The sequence below is a fragment of the Schistocerca cancellata genome, chromosome 1 (genome assembly GCF_023864275.1).
Source record: "Schistocerca cancellata isolate TAMUIC-IGC-003103 chromosome 1, iqSchCanc2.1, whole genome shotgun sequence".
NCBI lineage: Eukaryota > Metazoa > Arthropoda > Insecta > Orthoptera > Acrididae > Schistocerca > Schistocerca cancellata.
The window spans coordinates 902,035,352-902,062,635 of NC_064626.1; the positions used below are offsets into that span (position 1 = coordinate 902,035,352).

The 27,284-nt window shown below is 39.3% G+C and overlaps 1 protein-coding gene across 2 annotated transcripts in view; it reads right to left on the minus strand.

Annotated features, from left to right (window-relative positions):
- LOC126190902 (exportin-6-B) overlaps window positions 1-27,284 on the minus strand; it is a 348,598-nt gene that overhangs the window by 201,431 nt on the left and 119,883 nt on the right. For both annotated transcript variants that reach the window (XM_049931537.1, XM_049931530.1), the window contains exon 5: window positions 22,975-23,082. In XM_049931537.1, coding sequence (XP_049787494.1) covers window positions 22,975-23,082 — 108 coding nt within the window. The remainder of the gene's footprint in view (window positions 1-22,974; window positions 23,083-27,284) is intronic.

A 27,284-nucleotide genomic window follows, 5' to 3' on the forward strand; every position in this document is an offset into this window, starting at 1 on the left:
TGTAAACTCATAACTAGGTGTGTACTTACGAACTAGAATTGCATCTTCTACTGGAATCTGATATTATGGAGTCTTACTGTTACTAGTCCTACAATGATCACAAGTCCACAGGCCTACATAAAATTTGTTAAGGCTGTACTGGGGTACAATAAAATTAAAATCATGCCAAAATGGTTATCAGTTGCGTAAGGCAACACTTCTTATATGCAACGAGGACTGTTAAGCAGAAGAGACTAAATGCTATAAACAAGCCATTATACCATTTATATCAAGTATTGATCTCAAATTAAATTTTCTTGTAGTACCCTTGATCAGTAAGACTTCATAATAGCAGATTTCAGTAGAAGATTCAATTCTCGTTAGTACATACACACTCAGGTGCGAGTTAACAGGGTCAGAAACACAACTTTTCGGCTGAGCTGAGCGAGTGAGTGAGTTCAGGCTTATCTTCGTGACATACGCGCCACAGCCAGTCTTTCTCATGGGCCTTTATGTAAACAATTGTGACGTCACACTCATCGGAAGCATTTTGTTGTTATGAAGTATTGCATAACCTTCATCTTAAGGTCTCTGACACATTCTTCTGTTGGCAGATGCTTGTGTGTGCACAGTGTTTTGTTGTTGTAAATGGCGCATTTCCTTTGCGACTAAAGTTTTGTTTTGGTTTTTTCCTCTTGTTTATGTTTTATTGCTGCAGTATTATTCGGCAGTAGCAGGATACATTAATATTCTTTGAGTATCAGTTCTTACCAGTCAAAATTACAAAAATTTAACTGAAAACTAAAAAATGAAAAATTCCCGGGCTTCTCCCGAATTTCCTGGGGTCTAAACACCCTGTGCTAAAAACGTACAAAAGGGGAACCATCCAATCAATACAACAATGAACATCCAACATCACTCACATAAACTATCAGCCTGTTGCATCTTTGACCAATAAGGAACAGGCCTCTACGGGTGCCCACAGCTCACCTTTAGGCAGGCAGAGAGTACTTGGATACCCATCAGGCAACCCTATGGACTGCAGTCACACCCTGTTCTGTCATTTGCATGAGCCATTTGTCCACCCCTGTCTGTAGGCACTTGACTGAGGCATACAACTGCACAGGCTAGGGCTTGCATCTGTAGCTCCACACACGTGAGCAGTAGCCCACTCCTGCCCAAAGGCATTCATCTGTCCACAAGTGGGCTATAGAGTTGGAATAGCTTGCATAATATATAGTACCACATAAAAGTACACCAAATTCAAATTTTTTTTCTTATCAATTATGACAGGAATACAACAACAATAAAAATCTACTTCATCCTCAAAGTCACTGACTTAGAGGTTACTTTTATTCCGATAATAAAAGGAAAGTAACTCTACTTTTTTTGAAAAAACTACTTCCACTGGGTACTTCTAAAATCAAATCAGGTAAGACACATTTTAAGAGTACCATGCTCACCAAGATCAAGTTCTTTGATAGCAGGGGACATAAGTGCTGACAACGCACGATTTTTTGTTTGAGTACATGTATATTATTATACAGTCAGTCACTTATTTATGAAACCAAAGGAACGTATAGGTCAAGAATAAGATGAAAAGATTTTATAGATTGTAGTGGGAGTCACAGCAGCAGTAGCAGGCTAAATTTATATCAGAGGTAAATAATGCAGAAAAACGGTTGGGAGTATATATATATATATAAGAACGACAGAGAGAAAATGCAACCATGGCTACAGCAGTACTAAAGATGATATTTTATCTCCGGTAACATCTAAAGAGTCATATTAAGGAAGGAATTACTGATTGAAATTTCAATGGGAAGGAAGTTCTTTGGTAACAGTGCAATAGACAAGTCTTTTGAACAATACAGTATTACAGTAGTCATAATTAAAGAAGCAGCATTCATAAAATAAAGTAGTTTCTCTGAATGTGACAGCAGAACAGATAACAATGAATGTAAGTAGCAGCTAAATCAAACTGGAGAAGATAAAACAGGAAATGAATGCAGGCAAGTCATCACAGATAACAGTTTGAGCATAAGCAAAGGATAGGTGTAGAAAGAGGAAGACATTGATGCAGACGTGGAACAAGTCAAAATTACAAATAAAACATTGGAGCCTTAAGATAAAGCTAAGTGTAAAGTGCAAGACTGCATGACATCAAGAACATTTGACGCTGAAATGGAAAACTGAGCCAAATCATCACTGCCACATGACGGACAACAGAGGATTAATAGAAATAGAACATCAAAATACTGTAGAACTTGTGCACTTCAGAACAAATAATGGCATTAGGAAGGAACACCTCAAGAATATTAAGGAGGAAAAGAAAGAGGACGACTCCGTAAATTTAATGGAAGGAAGATGGCAAGGGAGAAGATGTTGCAGAATCAAAAATAAATACAAGAAAGCAAAGGCATGCAAAACATAGGATTCAGAATCATTGAAAAAATTTCAAAATGGCTCTGAGCACTATGGGACTTAACTTCTGAAGTCATCAGTCCCCTAGAACTTAGAACGACTTAAACCTAACTAACGCAAGGACAGCACACACATCCGTGCCCGAGGCAGGATTCGAACCTGTGACCGTAGCAGCAGCGCGGTTCCAGACTGAAGTGCTTAGACCCGCTCGGCCACAACGGCCGGCTGAAAAAATTTCAAGTATGCTGTACAAAAGTTGAAGTATAGACAGCTATCCGAATGATAAAGTGACAGCTCACGATAATTGGGAAAATTGGGTTAAAATTTTCACACATTACCAATTGGTAGGATATCCATACCTAATACAGCTGACATCAAGTTATTCAGATTCAGCAAATATCTCTCTCTCTCTCTCTCTCTCTCTCTCTCTCTCTCTCTCTCTCTCTCTCTCTCTCTCTCTCTCTGTGTGTGTGTGTGTGTGTGTGTGTGTGTGTGTGTGTGTGTGTGTGTGTGTGTGTGTGTGTGTAATTCAAATGGGAATCTTCCATTGTGTACACAGCATGTGAAGAGCATCAAATGGAAGCTTAGCGATAGATGCTGTTGTTTTCAAGTGTAGAGTATGACACACACATTTTAACAATACCACCCTAGCAGCTTCACAGGGAGGCAAAGAAGAATAAGAGGCATGATGTAAATGTGTCATAGGTGGCAGCTGTAGGGGGTATGTGGCCGATTTTTTATTTATTTATTTATTTATTGTTCGTGGGACCAAATTAAGGAGAAGTCTCCATGGTCATGGAACGAGTCAATACATGAAATTATAACACGATATTAGAAACAGATAAAATGAAATATAAAAAAAACATATTGAGGTGACAAGTCGTAAGTTTAAATGAAGACAATCAACAATGTAACACTGGAATTTGCTTAATTTTTTAGCTCTTCCAGGAGCTCCTCGACAGAATAGAAGGAGTGAGCCATGAGGAAACTCTTCAGTTTAGACTTAAAAGCGTTTGGGCTACTGCTAAGATTTTTAAGTTCTTGTGGTAGCTTATTGAAAATGGATGCAGCAGAATACTGCACTCCTTTCTGCACAAGAGTCAAGGAAGTGCATTCCACATGCAGATTTGATTTCTGCCTAGTATTAACTGAGTGAAAGCTGCTAACTCTTGGGAATAAGCTAATATTGCTAACAGCAAACGACATTAAAGAAAATATATACTGTGAGGGCAATGTCAGAATTCCCAGACTATTGAATAGGGGTCGACAAGAGGTTCTCGAACTTACACCACATATAGCTCGAACAGCCCGTTTTTGAGCCAAAAATACTCTTTTTGAATCAGAAGAATTACCCCAAAAAATAATACCATACGACATAAGCGTATGAAAATATGCGAAGTATACTACTTTTCGTGTTGAAGTGTCACTTCTATCAGATACTGTTCTAATGGTAAAAATAAAGCAGCATTTAGTTTCTGAACAAGATCCTGGTCATGGGCTTTCCACAACAGCTTACTATCTATCCGAACGCCTAGGAATTTGAACTGTTCTGTCTCTCTTATAATATGCCCATTCTGTCTGATCAAAATATCGGTTCTTGTTGAATTGTGAGTTAGAAACTGTAAAAACTGAGTCTTACTGCGATTTAGCATCAAATTATTTTCCACAAGCCACGAACTTATTTCATGAACTACATTATTTGTTACTGTTTCAATATTACACACAAGACCCTTCACTATCAAGCTGGTGTCATCAGCAAACAGAAATATTTTTGAATCACCTGTAATACTAGAAGGCATATCATTTATATAAATAAGAAACAGCACTGGCCCCAGCACTGACCCTTGGGGAACGCCCCACTTAACAGTGCCCCATTGGGACTGAACATCACTACCACTCTCAATATTGCGGAGAATTACCCTCTGCTTTCTGTTCTTAAAGTAAGAGGCGAACCAATTGTAAGCTACTCCCCTTACTCCATAATGGTCCAACTTCTGCAGTAATATTTTGTGGTCAACACAGTCAAAAGCCTTCGTTAAATCAAAGAAAACACCAAGCGTTCGCAACCTTTTATTTAATCCACCCAAAACCTCACAGAAAAAAGAGAATATAGCATTTTCAGTTGTTATTTCTAAAACCAAACTGAACATTTGACAGCAAATTATGTGAATTTAAATGCTCCAGTAACCTTGTATATACAACCTTCTCGATAACTTTAGCAAACACCGATGGCATAGAAATAGGTCTAAAATTGTCAACATTATCAATGTCTCCCTTTTTATAAAGTGGCTTCACTACCGAGTACGTTAATCGGTCAGGAAACCGACCACTCCTAAAGGAAAAGTTACAGATATGGCTGAGAACTGGGCTAACATACTTAGAACAATACTTCAGTATTCTGCTAGATACCCCGTCATATCCATGAGAGTTCTTGGTCTTTAGTGATTTAATTATTAACTCAATCTCCCTCTTGTCAGTATCATGGAGGAGCATTTCAGGTAACAGTCTCGGAACACTTTTTTCTAAGAGCGCTATATGATTCCCTGTTGGGACTAGGTTTCTATTTAGTTCACCTGCTATATTCAGAAAGTGATTATTAAATACTGTACATATATGTGACTTATCAGTAACACGGACATTCCCACTATGCACTGATTCTATATCCTCGACCTGTCTCTGCAGACCAGCAACTTCCTTTACAACTGACCATATGGTTTTAATTTTATCCTGAGACTTAGCTATTCTATCTGCATACCACATACTTTTTGCCTTCCTAATAACATTTTAAGCACCTTACAATACTGTTTGTAATGGGCTGCTGCATTTAGATTTTGACTGTTTCTAACGTTTTGATATAATTGCCACTTTGTTCTACAAGATATTCTTATCCCTCTAGTCAGCCACCCAGGCTGCCTGTTTGTGCTAGTACCCTGTTTTAAACGTTCTAACGGAAAGCAACTTTCAAAGAGCATGAGAAAAGTCTTGAGAAAAGCATTATATTTAACGTCTACTGTATCAGCGGTATAAACATCTTGCCACTCTTGTTCCTTTATAAGGTTTACAAAGGTCTCTACAGCAACTGGATCAGCTTTCCTGAACAGCTGATGACTATATTTAACACGTGTTGCAGCATAAAAATCTTTTAAAGTTAAAATTAGCGCATCATGATCTGAAAGGCCATTCACCTTTTTGCTAACAGAATGCCCTTCTAGTAATGAGGAATGAACAAAAATGTTGTCTATGGTTGTTCTACTGTTCCCTTGCACTCTCGTTGGAAAGAATACGGTTTGCATAAGATTATATGAATTAAAGAGGTCTACCAGCATCCTCTTCCTTGCACAATCACTTATACAATTAATATTGAAGTCACCACATATAACTAACTTCTTGTATTTCCTATAAAGTGAACCAAGAACCTCCTCTAGCTTTAGCAAAAATGTTGTGAAATCGGAGTCTGGGGATCTATAAATAACAGTTACAAGTTTAGCTCCGTTAAATTTAACCACACCTGCACAACATTCAAACACCTTTTCAGTGCAGTACTTTGAAACATCAATTGACTCAAATGCGATGCCATTTTTCACATACATGGCTACTCCCCCACACCGCAAAGAGCTCCTCGAAAAGCAGCCAGCCAACCTGTATCCTGGTAAAGGAAGCCTCTGATTTATCTCCTTATTTAAGAAGTGTTCAGATATACCAATAATTTCAGAGTCAACATCTATAAGCAGTTCACTAACTTTATCTCTAATACCTTGTATATTTTGATGAAATATACTAATTCCCTCATTACTCGGATACCTAAGCTTTGTCAAAAGTGATTCCCTTGTTAGAGAGACTACCCTTAAGCAGGAATACCTATCAGCTGACTTCAATCTAAAAAAGGTGCAGCTCTAATACCCACTACTGCAGGAATTTTCCCATGAGTGATCCCACCAACCCCACCTATGCTGTCACCTATAAGCTTTGCCAACCTCCCTTCCCATACCTGTTGAGGTGCAGGCCGTGTCTAGTGAAACCCGTCCTGCTGATAGACTCCACCGACACCACTGAAATGTGACCCATGCTTTCTGTCATCAGCGCACCCCCAAGTCTCATGTTATTACGCCTGACGGCTGTATTAAGATGAGGTCGATCGTGACACTGAAACAGTTCCACGAAATGCACATTTGTGTTGCCAGTCTGAGTGGCTATCTTTTCCAGGTCACCATCTATGTTATACTCCCCATCCCTATCAATATTATTACCAGCCCCACCCACAATCACTACCTGATCCTCTTTAGTAAAATCCCTACATAACCCCCCTATGTTAACAGTCACCTGAGCCAACCCTGCATTAGGCTTCACAATGCTGGTGACCTGGTACTCACTCCCCAGCACTTCCTGCAAATGCTGGCCTACACCTCTGCCATGAGAACTACCTAACAGCAAACCTTCTTCTTCCTCTTCGACTTTGCAACTATTCTAGGCACAGTAACTACTGAGGTCTGCTGCATACTTCCTACATCTACAGCTACTAGAGATTCCTCTCCACTAGACTCTGACAGTTGGTCATATCTATTGTAAACACCAATAGTAAAACTATCTGAAAATCTTCTTCTCCTAGCAGATCTCTTGCCAAAAGCCAGCTCCCATTCCCCAACCCCCTTCTCCCTCCTCATCCTATCTAGCTCCTCCTGTGCGTTTTTCAACTGCACCTGAAGGGCACAGATCTTACGCTCCTGCTCCTATATCAATTTACTCTTGCTACATAACCTGCAGTTCCAGCAGAGGATCTCACCAGAATGCCCACTGGCTTCCCCACTGCATTCCCCCCAGTGAAAATACTTCGAACAAGTCTCACACCGCAATCCACTACTCATGAACCTACGGCAAAGCCCACACTTCTCACTCATGGTAAAATTTTACTTTTTCTAAGTTCCGCTACTACAATAAGAAGATGTTAAAAACCTGACTACAATAATCACAAACTTACCCTAAAAGGGAAGTAACTACTATTATTAACAGTATTAATAAACAACAAATGTGAATATAACAAAAGACTAATACAGAAAGAGAATCAAACGTCTAATGACACAGTAACGAAGCTGTATACAGTTCCCAAAAGGTTCTTCTGAAATTATTTCACCAGAAAACACACCAAGAACACCGGTTGAAGACTACTAAAGTTCCTAAATAAACCACTATACACAAACAATTAATTAGTACTTAGCTTTCAATACGCCGCTACAGCTGCAACTGGTCAGCGCGGAACGTAAACACAGGCAAGAGGTCAAGAGGTTAATTTGCTGGATACGAAACACTCACAAATATCAGGTCACAACACAAGAAAGGCAGAGGTGAATGAAGAAAACACTAATACGTCACTTATATAGTAAATATTATCACAAAAACCGTTAAAATATGTATCTGAAACTTAAAAATATATGAAAACTTAGAGAGCAATGAAAACATGTAAACTATGAATTGTATAACGATTTGCCCGAAATGAAAATCACATCAAAGTGAACCATGGTGGGGATACACTCATCCAAGAATCACCAGATAGCATGACAAGGCATGATGCCACAAGCTGTGGTGCACACCATCTGCATTTCAGAAAATGGCACAGCAGGATGTGCTAAACGTAGCTATGAGAAGGAGTTAACAAGTTTAAAATTAAGCTAATGGTGTGAGAGAACATGACAATGCCTCATGCACAGCAGTACTAGCCACTCATAGAACCAAATCCACCAAACCAGGCACTGGCGGCAGGTTGCAGCTTGAGCAAAGCTTACCATGCCCGCCAATACTAAAAGGAAAGAGAAAACCAGGCTACTGGATTGGAGTGTATAAACAGAGAAAATGCATAGCAGAGCGGGCCACTTACAAATGTAATCCTGCCAAATGAGATTTCAATGAGAAGGATGTAGTAAAGTGCTCATAACATACTGCAGGTCAGACTACGATACCCACAGCTGCAACCCCCCCCCCCCCCCCCACACACGAGGGGAGGGAGGGAGAGAGAAAGAGGGGGGGGGGGAGGAGGGAGGGAGGGAGAGGGGGATGGGGTCGGGGGGGAGGAGGGGGGAGAGAGAGAGAGAGAGAGAGAGAGAGAGAGAGAGAGAGAGAGAGAACAGTATTTTTGCAGAGAATACAGTTTGAATACTGCCTCAAGAAGGTTTCAAAGAGATGCTTCATTTGTCATGTAAATGGAAATATTGGCATAAATGTGCACTCTCTATATGTTGTGGATTTTAATAACTAACAAGTGCTAAAGGATTGCTACATATGTAGACATGCGAAGTCTGACATCTTGCATTTTAGCTGTGTATACTTTTACCTGAGACAAACCAGTTTATAATTTTATTTCCAACAAATTGTATGGAATGTGCAATATACCATACAATGTATGTAATGTGTGATATACCCCACCCCCACCCTCAGAAAAATACTTAGGGCAATTAGAGTTAAGACTTGAAGGAATAGGAATGTAAAGGTTCAGGGTACCAGTTTCACCAATAATGTACACACAAAAGAGATGTAAGCCCCTGGTGGTGAATGAATGTGATAATGTGTACGAAACTAAAAATAGCAATTACTGTTCTATTGGCATGGAAAAGAGTAACAGTCGTTCTGGAATTTTCATGTCGTATTCTGCTTTGATTGTCAATTAAGACAAACTTTGGTGGCATATTTACTGTTTTGGGAGTATGTACCTTAGTGTAGCTTATGTATATTCGTTTGAACACACATACATTCTTATACAGTCAGTCAGTTAATTTTCCAGCTGGTTGGAGTCAGAGGAGTGGCATTAATTGGAACAGTAATCAATAGAAATACAAGATTAAATAATTTAAGAGGAGAGGGGACCACTCAATGAATAGTGTGTGTTGGGCCATAAATAGGCACACAAAAGAAGAATGAAAACTTTGCTAGTTTTCAGATGGATCCATTAATGAGATGTAGTACACACACATCAGCATGCCCATTAATGCGAAATTTCACTGCACTGTCCTAATGGATTCATTTGTCTATGGTTATTTCATGCAGTGTTGCTTGTCTGTTAGCACTGATAACTCTTCGCAAACACTTCTGCTCTTGGTCATTAAGTGAAGGTCATCGACCACTGAGTTGCCTGTGGTGAGAGGTAATGCCTGAAATTTGGCATTCTCAGCACACACTTGTCAATGGAGATCTCTCAATATTGAATTCACTAATAATTTTTGAAATGGAATGTCCCATGCATCTAGCTCCAACTACCACTCCACATTCGAAGTCTGTTAATTCCTGTCATGCAATCATAATCACATCGGACATCTATTCACATGAATTGCCTGAGTACAAATGACAGGTCCGCCAATGCACTGCCCTTCCATACCTTGTGTACATGATACTACTGCCATCTGCATATGTGCATACCACTATCCTATGACTTGTGTGATCTCAGTCTATATAGAATTAAAAAAGAAAAATAAAAATAAATTGTCACTGAAGAGCCTCAATCCCACATTATATGGAAAAATGAATGTAGGACTAGCACACTACACACTGCACCAGATGAAGACCGCAATGAGCCACTCTATAAACATGTACCAGCATTGTCAGGACAATTGAGACTATTGTTGCACTGCATATGCACTCTGAATGAATGTCAGTAATGTGCCTGGAAAAAAAAGTAACAAACAAAGCTGCCGGGAAGTGGACTCAGGATGAAAATGTGAATTTAATTAGTTTGTATGAGGAAAGGCCAGCATTATGGAACATATAGTTACAGGACTACAGGAAATGAGATTAGAAACAAAGTTTACTGATTGAAATGGCTAACGTTTTCAACACCTCATCAGAAGAAATTTATCAGAATATACACAGTTCAGGGAAACGGAAAAAGTAGTTTTATAGCATGGTTTAATTAATATACAGAAACAAGTGAAGTTTTGTTTCGAAGTAATTGTTTTGGTACTCACAAAATTGCCATTTAACTTCAAGTACTACAGCTGTGTCTATAATTTTGTAAGATGTGGTATTTATTGATTCTATTATTATACTGGGTGTTAAATAGCAGATATTCAGGAATTTACGAGTGGCTCCTAAGTCAATAAAAGTAAAAACATTCAAACAAATACATACCTGGAAATGCTTCATTTATCAAACACTCGCCCTGCTTGGGTTTTGAGCATCTATGGGTATTAAGATGAAATTGGTGAAATGTTATTTGATTGTAGTAGTTACTTTACCAAATATTAAAGAGAATGAACATAGCTGATGCTATTAACATTGTGTCACAAGCAGTCTCTCTTTAACACTAATGGATTTACGCATAATAGTAGATTGGCAATTTTGAGTCCAATTGTAAAGAGTATTTCTTTCATGTCAATCGCCGTCATTCCCATAAAAGTTTGATTTTGTTGTGGATTTTCCATCACAAGCTCTACAATGAGATTCTTTCACACTTCATAATCATACTGCTGCCTAATCTGCTTCTTACTCAAAGCAAATATGGTCATTTACATTTTTTCTTTGCCAATGAAAGTATTAAAAGTGCAGCTGCAGCCCAGTGCTCTCCTAACGAAATCTTGTCCATCATGCACAGAACTACAATGGAAATATCTTGCAGAGAGTGATCTTTCAGCTCTCACACACGCTCTCACCCTGCTGTGCGCAAATGCTATGCTTCTGACATCTGTTCCTGCAAGATTCTCACACACTTGTAGAAAGTACTAACAAGGAACTATCTGACAGTAACTATCAATGAAAATTTGCACCTAGTGAAACAATTCTGCGTGTACTATCTGAGAGTACCAAAAGTGTCTTATACTAAAAAAACACTCTCACATTTATCCCAGCCCTTAGAATTATTTCCTACAGTAAATGTAACTTTTTAAGTAGCTGCATCCAACTTCCCTCACTGGTCTCGTTGCATTAGCCATGATATGAGAACACAAGTAATATATGGACTGGCCATCAGTAAATATTTGTTTGTTGTGTATCAACTATTTCTGAACCAGTATACACTGCCTGACAAAAAAAGTGAAGTTCCCAGAAGACATGGTTGGAAGTCAATGTGGTTATGTCACGTACGCACAATTAGTGAGTTTGTAAATGATTTAGAGTTCCAATTATCTTTGACAAGTAGAATGGCCACCAGAGTTCATGTGTTAGTCATGTTCAGTGTTGTCATCAAGCGTGGTAGGTTATGTAAAGTAAGACAGAATTATTAACCCTTTGCCTTACAATTAAAGTTCTGTTAGCATGAGCCGTAAGTGGCTGCAAGGTACGGACGCGCCTTACAATTCCCGGCACTTACACACGCTAAGGCTGTGGTGCAGTACGCCTAGTGGCATGCAAAGTCGTGCAGACACCCTCGGGATTTGTAAATTCGTGTGTGGGATATCAGTAATGTGACACTTCTACAGGTATAATAAATAATGACGATTAGTTGCCCATTGGAGACGAAACACTCATTGTCTCAAACACAATGATATATTCACAAATGTTTTATTTCCCTTTACAAGCAAACATACATTGATGAAATACATCTTAATAATAATAATAATAATAATAATAATAATAATATTCACAACAATGCAATGATCTAAGACTGTATAATATTTTGTTCAAAACATTCTGGGACCTGTTACGTTAGTACATTGGCAAACATATTTTCAAACACAGCGTCTTCACAATGACATGTACACTAATTTAATAGTCTTTGATTGTATGATATCAATCGTTCAAAACAATCTGGCACATGTAATGCAGCCGTACACTTTTTGCATTGCCACGTTGTTTCACTGCGTTGTTTATACTTTCTGCGCACTACTCAAGTTCTCGCAGGATTTACTTTGGATGGTGTTGGATCAATATGTTTGGGAAAATGTGCCCAATGTTGCGCGTGCAGTCTTTGTGGTATATCGCTGGATGCTAATCTTCTATTCCGGTAAAGGTGTAGTTTTCAACAATGATTCTGCAATGTGAATCATATATTCTGCGTAGCTCTGTCATTAGCCACAATGTATTTTGTAATACAAAATGTACTTGTTAAATAAAGCAACATCAAATAGGTAAAAGAATATCTTGCGGTATCCTTTCACACATTTTCTCATCACAGGGAAGCATGCGAGCATCTGGTCTTAACGATCAATTCCTATCATGCCTCTATTGTATTTGACAACACATTTTGGTTTCCACAACGCATTGCGGAGAGGTGTGTCTGTGGCAATCATTTCTGCTGTTTAATGTTTTGTGGAAAGCATGTAAACGTCTTTTGTTTATCTTTCCATTTTAGTGCCAATATGCCATTACAACTCCTCACTGTATTTATCCTTTCTTTAATTTTGCCTTCAGGAAGTCAGTGGGCATGTTTTTTCCATTCGAGCGCACTGTTCCAATCACATTAGTTTTATTGGTGAGGAGAGTTTTGAAAAGTTTTGGTGAAGAAAAACAGTTATCTAAATATAGAGTATGCCCTTTGTGTAATACTGACTGCGATAGTTCTAGAACTACACTTTCAGAGGCACTACCACTAGCATCACGTTTGTCACTACCCATGTATATCTTAAAATCATAGCGGTATCCTGAACTTGACTCTCACAATTTATAAATTTTAATACCAAACCTTGCTCCTTTTGATGGGTTAAATTGTTTGTAGGATAAGTGCCCCTTAAATTTCGTTAATGATTCATCAATGGCAATATTCTCTTGTATTGTGTACACTTCCTTAAATTTTTGATTGAACATATCTATGACTGGCCTTAGTTTGTACAGCTTATCTGTGTTGTTGGCTAACTGTTATTCGCTAGAGGCAGAAATCAACCTATGTGCAGAAATCGCCTGAATGGCATTGTCTTCCTAAATATTGGCATTTCTATAATGGCCCTCCTAGCCCAATACATCTGAATCAACGGTTTCCTTACTTCAGCCATGATTTTACATAACACAATGTATATTTTTATTTCATTACAGCTGATCGGAGACCACTTTTGGTCTATTTTTCGTCTCTTCTGTTCATTGTTGAGTACGTCTTGTGCATATCTATTCATCTCAGTTACGATGTTTTCCCAAAATGTGCTATTAAACGTCTAATTCTCTGATGCTTGTAGTCACACGCTGTAAAGCTGCTTCCTTTATTCTGGGAATTTCCGTATACGTCCAGATTGTTGGTTCATCGTCTTCCTTTTGCCACATCCATGACTCTGATTGTTGCTCTTCTTCGTCAGTATCATCTTCAATCACCAGCCGCTTACAGTTTTCGTACAGGAGGTAAAACGTTGCTACCACTGTCACTGCCACTGTCATAATATCCTGCAAAAGCATTGTTGGCTATGCCACCACATGTCTCCTTTTCTTCGTGAACACGTTTGCTACATGTCGGGGACATTGTGAAAGTATTTTTGTAATGTCGGCAGGTCCGAATGCGGTGAAGAACATTTCATGTATGCCGTGTGTACTCGATCAGCGCCGCAACGTGTCAGAGACGTTCTGGTTTCATTTGGCACGGCTGACCGACCACGTCTCTCACACGACATACGCTTGTTCGGTGCAGTAAACGTACCACATCTCTGATACGTCTAGCTCATGTTTGGCCAGGTCGGCACGCTACGTCTCTCACACGACATTGTAAGCTAAGGGGGTTAACATCAGGCACGGTTTTGAAAGGGGCCTCATTGTTTGTCTCTATTTGGCTGGCTGGCCGAATTTTGCAATATCCAGAATTGTGGGGCATTTGGATGTGACAGTGGCCCAATGTCAGCTGTACAGCAACATGAGGGCAGGTATACACATCATCACAGTTCTGGTCGACGATGACTGACCACCACAAAGGAGGATGTGGACTCCTGCAACGTTCTGTGTCCGCCTCCACCATTAGTCAGAGACTAGCAACAGTCGGACTAGGGAATTTATGTCCCATGCACAGGCTGTTGTTAATACCACAGATGTGTTTGGAGTGGTATTATGGTAGGGAAACACTGACATATATATATATATATATATATATATATATATATATATATATACACCTAAAAACAAAGATGATGTGACTTACCAAATGAAAGTGCTGGCAGGTCGACAGACACACAAACGAACACAAACATACACACAAAATTCAAGCTTTCGCAACAAACTGTTGCCTCATCAGGAAAGAGGGAAGGAGAGGGAAAGACGAAAGGATGTGGGTTTTAAGGGAGAGGGTAAGGAGTCATTCCAGTCCCGGGAGCGGAAAGACTTACCTTATGGGGAAAAAAGGGGTATACACTCGCACACACACACATATCCATCCACACATATACAGACACAAGCAGACAAATTTAAAGACAAAGACCAAACCATATATATATATATATATATATATATAAAAAGAAAGATGATGAGACTTACCCAACAAAAGCGCTGGCAGGTCGATAGACACACAAATAAACACAAACATACACACAAAACTCTAGCTTTCGCAACCAACGGTTGCCTCGTCAGGAAAGAGGGAAGGAGAAGGAAAGACAAAAGGATTGGGTTTTAAGGGAGAGGGTAGGGAGTCATTCCAATCCCGGGAGCGGAAAGACTTACCTTAGGGGGAAAAAAGGACAGGTTTACACTCGCACACACACACATATCCATCCACACATACACAGACACAAGCAGACATTTGTAAAGGCAAAGAGTTTGGGCAGAGATGTCAGTCGGGACGGAAATACAGAGGCAAAGATGATGTTGAAAGACAGGTGAGGTATGAGCGGCGGCAGATTGAAATTAGCGGAGATTGAGGCCTGGCGGATAGCGAGAAGAGAGGATATGCTGAAGGGCAAGTTCCCATCTCCGGAGTTCTGACAGGTTGGTGTTAGTGGGAAGTATCCAGATAACCCGGACGGTGTAACACTGTGCCAAGATGTGCTGGCCGTGCACCAAGGCATGTTTAGCCACAGGGTGATCCTCATTACCAACAAACACTGTCTGCCTGTGTCCATTCATGCGAATGGACAGTTTGTTGCTGGTCATTCCCACATAGTTCATCCCTATGAAATCCCCAAACCACCTTCCCTACCCTCTGGCTCCTACCCCTGTAACCGCCCCCGGTGTAAAACCTGTCCCATGCACCCTCCCACCACCACCTATTCCAGTCCTGTAACCCGGAAGGTGTACACGATCAAAGGCAGAGCCACGTGTGAAAGCACCCACGTGATTTACCAACTGACCTGCCTACACTGTGAAGCGTTCTATGTGGGAATGACCAGCAACAAACTGTCCATTCGCATGAATGGACACAGGCAGACAGTGTTTGTTGGTAATGAGGATCACCCTGTGGCTAAACATGCCTTGGTGCACGGCCAGCACATCTTGGCACAGTGTTACACCGTCCGGGTTATCTGGATACTTCCCACTAACACCAACCTGTCAGAACTCCGGAGATGGGAACTTGCCCTTCAGCATATCCTCTCTTCTCGCTATCCGCCAGGCCTCAATCTCCGCTAATTTCAATCTGCCGCCGCTCATACCTCACCTGTCTTTCAACATCATCTTTGCCTCTGTATTTCCGTCCCGACTGACATCTCTGCCCAAACTCTTTGCCTTTACAAATGTCTGCTTGTGTCTGTGTATGTGTGGATGGATATGTGTGTGTGTGCGAGTGTAAACCTGTCCTTTTTTCCCCCTAAGGTAAGTCTTTCCGCTCCCGGGATTGGAATGACTCCTTACCCTCTCCCTTAAAACCCAATCCTTTTGTCTTTCCTTCTCCTTCCCTCTTTCCTGACGAGGCAACCGTTGGTTGCGAAAGCTAGAGTTTTGTGTGTATGTTTGTGTTTATTTGTGTGTCTATCGACCTGCCAGCGCTTTTGTTGGGTAAGTCTCATCATCTTTCTTTTTAAATATATTTTTCCCACGTGGAATGTTTCCCTCTATATATATATATATATATATATATATATATATATATATATATATATATATAATAGAAGGAAACATTCCACGAAGGAAAAATATACCTAAAAACAAAGATGATGTGACTTACCAAATGAAAGTGCTGGCAGGTCGACAGACACACAAACGAACACAAACATACACACAAAATTCAAGCTTTCGCAACAAACTGTTGCCTCATCAGGAAAGATGAGGCAACAGTTTGTTGCGAAAGCTTGAATTTTGTGTGTATGTTTGTGTTCGTTTGTGTGTCTGTCGACCTGCCAGCACTTTCATTTGATAAGTCACATCATCTTTGTTTTTAGGTGTATATATATATATATATATATATATATATATATATATATATATATATATATATATATATATATAGAGGGAAACATTCCACGTGGGAAAAATATATCTAATATATCTTTCCCTCTCCTTCCCTCTTTCCTCACGAAGCAACTGTTGGTTGCGAAAGCTAGAATTTTGTGTGTATATTTGTGTTTGTTAGTGTGTCTATCGACGTGCCAGCGATATATATATATATATATATATATATATATATATATATATATATATATATATATATATATATATATACTGATGCTATTACACAGGAGTGACAGACCGCACAAGACCGCAACACATGGTGAACACTACCTTATTTACATGGCTAAACAGGCAATCCTGCTTCATCAGACTGTTGTGTGTTGTCAATCTGACACTGTTAAATATAGGCTGGACTTAATGTGTGCACACCAATGTGTTGACTTCCAATGTCTGGAACCACAAGTGCCAAAGACTGCGATGCCCATATGAATGCCACTGTTGGCAAGGCGAGTGTCAAAATTTAACATTTTTTCAATATATCCTGCTTCTAGCTCTACTTTAGTGTTGGCCATCTATGGGTGCAACCATAGTGATAGTGAACTGGCAACTTAAAAAATGTTTAGTGATATAGAAGATAAGTGTATTTTTTTAGGGTATTTGATTAATACATGTTGAGGACAAATTTAACAGCAACACTATATCATAGAAGTAGTTGGTAACTGGTTCATCATAGTCATTCAGTAGGTAATCTTTGATGATGGTTTGAAGAACTGTAAGCTGACTTGTTCCATATTATTATGTCTGAAGACATTGAGAAGTTGATGTGATAAGCATTCCCACATGCTGCAAGTGTCAAAGTTTGAGGTCTTGTACAGCTCAAAAACCCCTATTATTTATGTATTACAATGTAACCAGTCCTAGGTATGAAGCTAAGTTCCATGTTACTTTTTCAAAAATCTTTCATTACAACATTTTACAGGCACCGGGCAATTTTCTTACTTTTTATAGAAGCAATGGTAGAATTTCTCATCTGCAACATGGTTGAATGTTGAGTATGCCTCCACGAAATTTTATGTAGGGCAGTCTTAGTTTAGATAAATCTTGGAGATTTTACTTTATTTGCCCGCTTTTTCCTTTATATTATTTTCAATGTTCTCTTTCCTTACTTACTTATGAAGGCCATATCAGCATTCTAGATCTTCCTGTTGCTTTTACAATGCATTATGGAATATGGTTTTGTGTACAATCTGTTGCAGTCACTCTCTTAGGAAAAATCTATTTGAAATGACAAAATCCTCATTTAAATGGTCATTGTTATATTCCTTCCCAGTCTTTGGGACCAGTGTTTTTACAGTGAAGGACATGGATGGTAAAAAACACTGCTAGGATAAAATACTTCTAAACATACTTAAATGTTCTCTTCTGTAGGGTGAACCTTCAACTTTTATATTTCTGGAAGATGTATGTGATTTACACGTTCCTGATGAGTTCTGAAAATGAAGGACTGTTATTTTGAGCACCAGTGCACTGCCAAATTTTGTTTCACACTCAAACACTGCTAGTGAAATGTTTGCAAAACTACAGCAGGTGAACCGAGAGTGTGTTTTGTCACAGGCTGAGGTTTGCAGGTGGTTTAAGGAATATTTTGAGGGCTCAGAATGAACTGAATATTGTCAACACTGATAACTGGTGAAAATTTCTACTAATTCAGACATCTTGAGCATCACAATTGGCACATAAGGGTAATAACACTCAGAGAGAAACTGAATTCTATTTTCACTAACTTTCAACAAAATTTGCGTTGCACAATTGAACAACAAAAAGACTGCCAGAGAGTTAACACACACACACGACCACAGTCTCTGGCAGCTGTATATAAATTGGTTACCTCGACTTTGGGTGAACCCGTCTTACATGTCTGAACTTTCCACCAAGTAACAACTTACGTATTCTCTGGACAGGGTGTCTACGTGGACAAGGAAAAAAAATTCCCGGATTTTTCCCGGATTTCCCGGTTAAAAACACACTTTCTCCCGGATGACAGTATATTTTCCCCTATCACTCCTTTGAATGGTTATGGTTTTGTACACGGGCGTACAATTTCCCGGCACTTTAGAAAACGAAACTCAGAGAAAAAGACACGTTTTGGAAATATCTTTGATGTGCAGCAACATGTACGCTGCGTATTTTCGTATTACGAAAACATACATTAGAAAATCCACCAAACACCGCATGTTACTTTCCGAACCATTGAAACCGAGATTTCGATGCGCTTTTGTAAGCCGTTCGTAACTCATGTCACGTGATCTCGCCAGCTGATGACAGAGGATATTCAGAGTATAGGACACGTGATGTAGTCAGCCAATAGCAACATCAGTGTTAAGTAGCGCGCCAAACAGGGAAAGTTAATAGTTTAAATTAATGTACATAGTGTTGTTACAAGAAAAGCACAGCTTTCACATAAAATATTGGTCTCAAGCTGCAAGAGAAGCTAAGCTTTCACGTATACTGTTGATCTTTTTTGCGCGTGTTACACTTTAAGAGATATCTTACAAATGTGCCTGTAAAATTTTTAATAATGACATAAATGTCTGATCTTCAGGATTCGAGGGTTCGAAATGCTTCTAAATGGCTCGTCATCAGACACCTGATTTTTAAATGAGAGTCAAACGCTTTGTGATTTAATAAATTCACGGTCCATTCTTGTACGTAGTTCAACTTACGTAAAAGGATATTTACTTTGAAAGTAACGCTTTTCAAAACACCAATCGTAATATTTTCCCGTGACCTGTTACAAATAGGTTCGTTTCAGCAGTTGCCAGAGAGCTCAGGTAACAGGCGACACCGCGCTTGGGTAGACATCATGACGTAGGAAGCCCGTATGTACGTGCGTGTAAAAGATCATCAATGAAAGATGATACTGCAAGAGCATCGGAATTTCGTGAACCATATTAAAATGTGCACATTTAAAGTGCATAATTAAAGGCACACTCGTATGTCCAGATTCCCAATGAAGTACCGTAGACCCCGACCTGATATTAAGCTTTTAAGTGTGGTTTTCAGAATGTAAATTTTCTTGGAGCACCAGTACTGTATTATATCATGTTTGGTTCTTTATTATGGCATAATGCCATACGTGCTAGAAAATGAAAACGTGCACCTGAAATGCAGCGAACAGTTGAAACTACCCAGTACTGTGGAATTAAACATTTCGTTTCAGATACATTGACTGCCTCTGCGGAAAAGATTAGCAAAAGTCAAATTTCTTTAGCAAACAGACAAAAATAACTTCATTGTTCCGCAAGGCGATTAATACTTGACTGTCAGAAAGGTGGAAATAAAATAAAATCTGAAACTAATGACATATTTCAGCCTTTAGTAATTATGTGAATGTGTTTTAATTCACTTGATAGCTCCCGGTCACGGATATCCGTTTTGTTTTCATTTGACGTGAGAGTAAACGAAGGGGAAACAGCAAAATCACTGAACGTAAACACGGGTCACGTGGAGACTACCCACTATAGCTCAGATTGCTCTGCGCATCAGCCCCAGATCTACGACATTTGCGAACCGAGTCAATACTAAAAAAAAATCGAATTTTCAAAATATGTTCATCTTGTAGTGAACATCGTTCTGAAAAGTCTGAAACATAAAACGTATATATTCGAGGAAATGTAAGACAAATTATTTGGTCTTAAGTATGCCCAAGTGGAGTTCCATGCCTCTTCATAAAGCATTTTTCTACTGCACGTCCAAACTATATTCAGGAGAGTGGAAATTGAAATGTCCTGTGGTGCCTCTCCTGCTCCCAGTCGGCCGGTTTGGCAGCCTGCCTCTCTTAAAAAAAAAATCTCGCAATTAATAGCGGATGGGATTATTTGTAATCGAGAGAACAAGAACTCTTCGGAAAATCTGAACTCTTCATTGCCTATTAGTTAATAACTTGCTGTTTTGTGTGTCATAAAATTAAATATTGGATATATAAAACCAGTACTGACAAGAGATAAGCAAGAAATTACACATTTCTTCAAACCTTAGCTCCTAGCATTTTTTTCTCTCTAATCTTGTTACAGCTTTACATGGCGTGTTATCCTTTCTGTGAAAGAATCTTTTACCTCATCAAAGTTTGTCAAACTTTTTGCTACATGGAAAATCGAAATGTAGTTATCTAATACTGAAAAAGCTGTTAATACAAATAATACCCATGACTGGTGTGGTTTCTCGATCTGATTACATCTATTTTGTCACTGTCTGCTAGATAAAACAAAATAGGCCTTTCTAATACGGCAGCAATTTTATAACACACCAAATAAACGAGACTGTTTTGGCACAAATGGTCATTTTTATAACACGACAGAATATAATCCAATAAGTATCAATATCAAATGCCTATTAAGCCTGCTACAAGCAAAAAGCTTTATGTTAGGAAATAGTTTCACGTTTCATTCATATGCACCAGCTTCTCTAGCATGACATCGAAAACTAGTATTACGAAATTTTTATATAAATTTGGAATCGTCTTATTCTTCCATAATTTGTGTGATGTCCTTGTTTCTTCTCCGTCCTCGTTCTAACAAACAACCCTGTCATCACCAATTCTCCAGCTATTGCTGCCACTGTCAAAATTTGTTCGCCGATTAACTTCACTAACCCTGCCAGAATCACTGGTTCAGTTCTCCCACAATTATTCTCCCGTTATTCGTTGTTACGTGTTCGTACAACACGTTTTCCGCGTTACTTCCATAACAGAACTTAAGCGGCTGGTAGCCGGGGACTGTACTACTGGTCCTTACTAGTGTAGCGATCTGGCCAAACATTTTCTGTCAAAATTTCATTTTCTTGGACACACCGAGAAGATAATACATAATCTTTCTCACCTGTTATTCCTGCCAGTCGTTTATTTCCATTCTGATAGTATGAATCTATGGATTTCGCTAGTAATTATAACAACGCTGATCATTCCCACATTCAATCAGCCACATAATCAGACAGCGATTGCCATTCATCCATTCAGCTTTACTCCACTCAGCTCGTATAGCCCCGTCCCCTTTTGTCTGTGGAAAGTTTATTTCTAGATGCGACGAGGATTCTCCTGACAAGAGACATCACGTACACTATGCGTGCACTCAAAAGTCAGCTTATGATTCATTCAGAAATCAACTTATAATGTGTTCAAATACCAACAGAGAAGCGTTTCAAAATCATATGACTAATTGATAGGCAAATGTGTGCTGGATGCTAGGTGCTTTATGAAACAAGTTTTTTTTCCCCTCAAGAATATGAATTAGGCGCCCCCTTTTCCCGGAAGTATCTAGCTGCTTGCTGCGACTGCTTGCACAGCCAACAGCCATATTCCTGTTGACAGAAGCGGGAGAATCTACTACTCAAACGTGACTCTACTGCGCATGCGCATGAGCCCGTGCGTTAACTGCTAAAACAAATCGAATGTAAACAGTTGCGACTTCACGCTCATTGGAGGCAATTTGTTGTTATGAAGCACTGCATAGTCTTCCTAAAGCCTTTGACACATTTTCAATCGGCAGATGCTTGCATGAGCACTTGTGTCGTCGTCGTATATGGCGCATTTCCTTTGCAATTTAAGTTATTTTCGTTTTTTTCTCTCGTTTATGTTTCATTGTTGAAGTATTATTCTGCAGTAGCGGGATACAGTAATATCCTTTGTTAGTGTGTCGGTTCTTACTAGTCAAAATTACAAAAATTTAACTGAAAACTAAAACAATGAAAAATTCCCGGAATTCTAAAAATATCCCGGGTTTTTACCGGTTTTCTCCCGGATGAAAAAAATCCCGGGTTTTTCCCGGATCTCTCAGTTGTCCCGGGTCGTAGACACCCTGCTGGAATGACAACTCAATTGAAATTTACTGAGATCAAGATACAGAGCATCAAACATTTAAAATAGTTCTTTTATTAATTTCATGCCCTTGTACACAGATTAAATTTCAGTCAAATGTAAATGAAATGTTGCGGTTTTAAAATATATGATGTGACAGTACACACACACACACACACACACACACACACACACACAAAGCACACCCTGCACATGCAAGACCACTGTCTCTGGCTGTTGTGACTGACTGATTTTGATATTAGTTCAGTTGTTGTTCCAAAGACTGCCTAAACTGCAGCTGATTCACAGCTTTTTATGTACTACGCCCAGCATCAAGTTAAAATTGTGGCATACTGTTTTGTTTGCCATTATGTACAGTGGAAGCAAATCACTTGTAATTCATTCCTAACTGCTTTTAGAAAGTAACATCACTGACAGATACCAGAAAACTAAAGCTTATGCAAACCAAAGACAGAGTGATGATAGAAATAATTTTTCTCCTGCAGGTTTTAAATTACCTGAATGAACTGGTGATGTTGAGTTGGGCTGCCCATGGGTTGGTGATGGAGGAGGGGTTGCTGTAACACCATGTTGTTGTTGCTTCTGTGCTATTTGTTCAAACAGATCTGTGTCAATGAAAGAATAATTTTAATTACGATTGGCAATGGTATACCACAAATGTCTTAAACTAGCAAGATGATTAATATTTCTGTGTTTCAGATCAAAAACATATCTGAATTAATACAGCGAAAACACAGATGTTTCACTGTATGCAACACCTGCACATTTAAAGAGTAACTAAATGCTTGGCCCCAGTACAGTTTCATATTTTATACTATACATACAAGGTAAACTTACTAAGAACTGGGAGAAAGATCTCTAATCACATTTTAGTCATGATTAAGGTTTGGCGATTGAGATTACAGTCCTCCTTGCGCAATGTTGTGTGTGAGTGTTTATTCCTATCATGGCTGCCAGAGATGCTTTTTCATTTTCTATTGGAATATACTTATTTTGGACTTGTTATCTATTGTTTTTCAGAGGTATACGAGGGCTGTTCAAAAACTTCCGGAATTTTGCCCACAAAATTTTTCTATGCTTACCTTTGTAATACTCCTTCGAAATAATATCCTCCATAACTGATACACTACCCCCAGCACCATTTCGACTTCTGCTTCTGGAAGCAGCCTTGGTATGCCTCTTGCTGGATTGCGCAAGGCACAGTCTGCGAATTTTCTTTTATCTTGTCTATCATTGCAAATATCCTTTCAACAAGTTCTTCAACTTTAGAAATAAAAAAAGATCAACAGGGACCAGGTCTGGAGAGTACAGAGGGTGAGGCAGCACACTGATTTTGTTTTTTGTGCAATAATCATGCACTAACAGGGATGAACACATGGGTGCATTATCGTGGTGCATGAGCTATGAATGACTTGGCATATTTCAGGCTGTTTCCTTCTCATTTTCTTGCAGGCATTGCAACAAGTCCTCCATCCATTAACAGTCCGTCCATGTGGCAAGAATTCATGATGAACTAACCCTTCAAATTCAAAGACAACTATCAGCCTCACTTTCACATTTGAACTGACCTGATGTGCTTTTTTTTGGCCTTGGAGAACCTTTTCTGACCCATTGTGAAGACTGAACCTTGGTCTCACCATCATAACCATAAACTTATGTCTCACCACCAGTTACAATTCTCTTAACCCTTTAACTGCTCTGAATGTGTTAACGTACACCTTTGTATCTGCCCCTGTGTGCTCTGATGTGTTTACGCGCGTCACCAGTCATCCTGCTTGGTACTCTGAACGTGTCTATGCATGCCACCGTAGTGGCACCTGTGTCGTCCTGATATTCTGAGATGGGCTGCCGCTTCTTCCCCTGTGGCCTCTGGCCACATTAACGTACCCAGTTGTATATTCGTGCCGAGCACCTTGTAGCTGTTCAGTGTCCCGCTGGCACAGTAGAAGTCTCGTGAGCATTTGCTGCTGTGTTCTTGTGTTGCAGTTTTCGTCTGTGCTTTTACTGAATGTTGACGCTGTCAACGTTTCAAGAAGAAAATGGCACACTGACATGGTTGTACAGATGAATAAATCTGCCAAAATTCTCAATAGAAGTGACAGTGAGAATGAAGTTTTCAACAGCAATGGTAGTGATTATTCTTCAACTGAATCTTGAAGAATCTCGAAGTAACAGCTGGAACAACAAATCTGTCAACAAGGGAGTGGTATATTTCAGAATCTAATGGGTCTGAGAGTCATAGTGAAGTGCAAGTGAAAAGAGCTCACTTTGGTGACATAATTGACTGGAAGAAAAGTGATTTTCGTCCATTTATGCATGCGTTCGATGTTTCAGCTTCTGGACGCAAGTGTGGTTTAGGGCTAGATTCAAGTGTTTTGTCATATTTCTTGATATTTTAACAGAAGAACTGATGAAATTTGTAGCAGATGGAACCAACAGATTTTTTTATATACTAAAGAAAATACACCAGAATCAGAGCATTCTTGTTTGTCCAGATTGAAAGAAACAGGTTTCGAGGAACTGTATTCCTTCGTCGTTGTTTGTATGTTAATGACTCGTGTGAAAAAGCTGAAAATCAGTGACTATTGGTCCTCAGACATACTCTTGAACATTCCTGTTTTCAGTGAAATTATGTCCAGTGACTGTTTTCTGTTAATTTTAAGAATGATTCACTTCAGTGATAACTCTGTCAGCAATGAAGGAAACAGGTTATTTAAAATTAGGTATATTGTTGATAAAATTTGCACAACATTTCACAGCACATTTTATCCACACCAAAAGCTCTGCATTGACAATTATCGTTCAAACAGTACATTCCCTCCAAAAGAAGTATGTTTGGAATAAAAACATTTGTTCTTTGCGAGTGCCAGATGGGTTATATCCTGGATTTCATTATTTACTCAGGCAAAAATACTGAAACTGACTTCCACAAGTGGCGACATAGTAGCAACATTGATAGAAAGAACAATTTTGGCAGGTTGGCAGCCCTGCAGCCAGGCGACTAGCGCGAGGTTTGGTGTTCTCGTAAAGATAAGTTATTTTAGATTATAAAACATATAGATTAGTACTGATTACGTGGTAAATAAGTGTATTAGTGTGCCGTTTAAGTGTACCATTAAAGGTTTCAATTTTCTTTACGTAATATAGCAGAAAACGCGAAAAGACCGTACAGTCGTATTTTCTGTTTACGTTCTGCTGCAGCAAATCTACAGAATTTCGTTTAGTTGTTCCTTGCTCTCTCCAGCAATTTAACTTAGCGTACATCTTCATTATTTAACTAGCATTTCCGGAAAGTAGCGTAAAGTTTAACTTGTTGTTTCAGAAACTTTGCACTTTTGTTTTTGTTTACACACAGTTGCGTATAGGCCAAATTTGTGTAACCATATTTGCGTGTTTATCTGTAATTTAACTGACTTATTCTTAATAAATTATTACGTTTATCATGAGTGAAAAGTGCTTGACTTGCCGTAGAATAGTTAGGTCGGGGCTTTGGTGTGATGGGTGCTGTAGTTTTTTCCATGTGGGTGACTGTAGTGGCGTGGGAATAGGGGAAGTAAATGAGACTCATCAGTGGTTTTGTAGGATTTGTAGTAGAGATAGGAAGATACTGGAACAGGAGGGGAAAATTGCTGCCCTTCAGGCTGAGTTAGACAAGGCCAGGGGAGATCTTGACAGGTTAAGGAGGGAGAAGGGTAAAGAGAGGTGGGAAGTGGCAACAGGCAACAGGAGGAACAGGCCTAGAACTTTGTCTGACAGCTTTATGGTGAATGTGGAAAATAGATTTGACCTGTTGCTTCAGTTAGAAGCTGGTGAGCCTCAAGCAGTTACAGGTGTGGACAGGGCACAACAAACTTTCAGCAGCAAATTGAAAAGTAAGAATGTAGGGAAATCAGTAAAGAGAAAGAAAATGTTGTTGTTAGGTAGTTCCCATGGAAGAGGTGTTGGCCAACTCTTGCAGGATGAACTAGGATCAGAATACCAGGTCACCAATTTTTTTAAACCTAGTGCTGGTCTGGAGCAGGTGACAGAGGATTTAGGATCACTTTGCAAAGATTTCACTAAGGAAGACACCGTGGTTATAGTGGGTGGGGCAGGTAACAGTATTGACAGAGATCCTGGGTACAGCATAGAGTGTGACCTGGCGAAGATTGCATCAGCATTGAAGCATACCAGTGTTGAGTTTGTATCTGTTCTTGGGCGCCATGACCGACCTCATTTGAACTCTTCTGTCAAGAGAGTTAATTTGGAGCTGGAACGGCTGCTCATGTCAGGTGCAGGGTCACACATTGGTGTGGTTCATGTTGATACTATCAGTAGGTGGGATTATACTAGGCATGGCCTTCACCTCAACAGGAAGGGGAAGGGTAAATTGGCTGGGGAAATAGCAGGAAAGTTAAAGGGGGGAGGCACTGTCATGAGTGGTAAAATACCAGTGGTTATAGGATTCAGGAAAGACCCTTTTTTAGGGTAGGGAGGACAGAAAGAAAACAAATTTTAAGAGAGGTTAGAACTGAGACAAACCTTCAGTTTGAGAAAGAAATCAAAAAACATAATTCCAGCTTATTACATCAACATAAGCAGCCATTGGTTAAGAATTTTCAACTGTCAGCAGATACTTTAACTCCACCCAATTTTAACTCAGTCAATGTGAAATGTCAGCTATCTTTATTGCATCAAAATATTCGAGGACTGAGAAATAAAATTAATGAATTAACTATCTGCATAGATGAATTAGAGTCTTCAAACCCAGCTGACATAATCTGCCTCTCCGAACATCATGTGACCACTGGTATAGAACTTTTAAGTG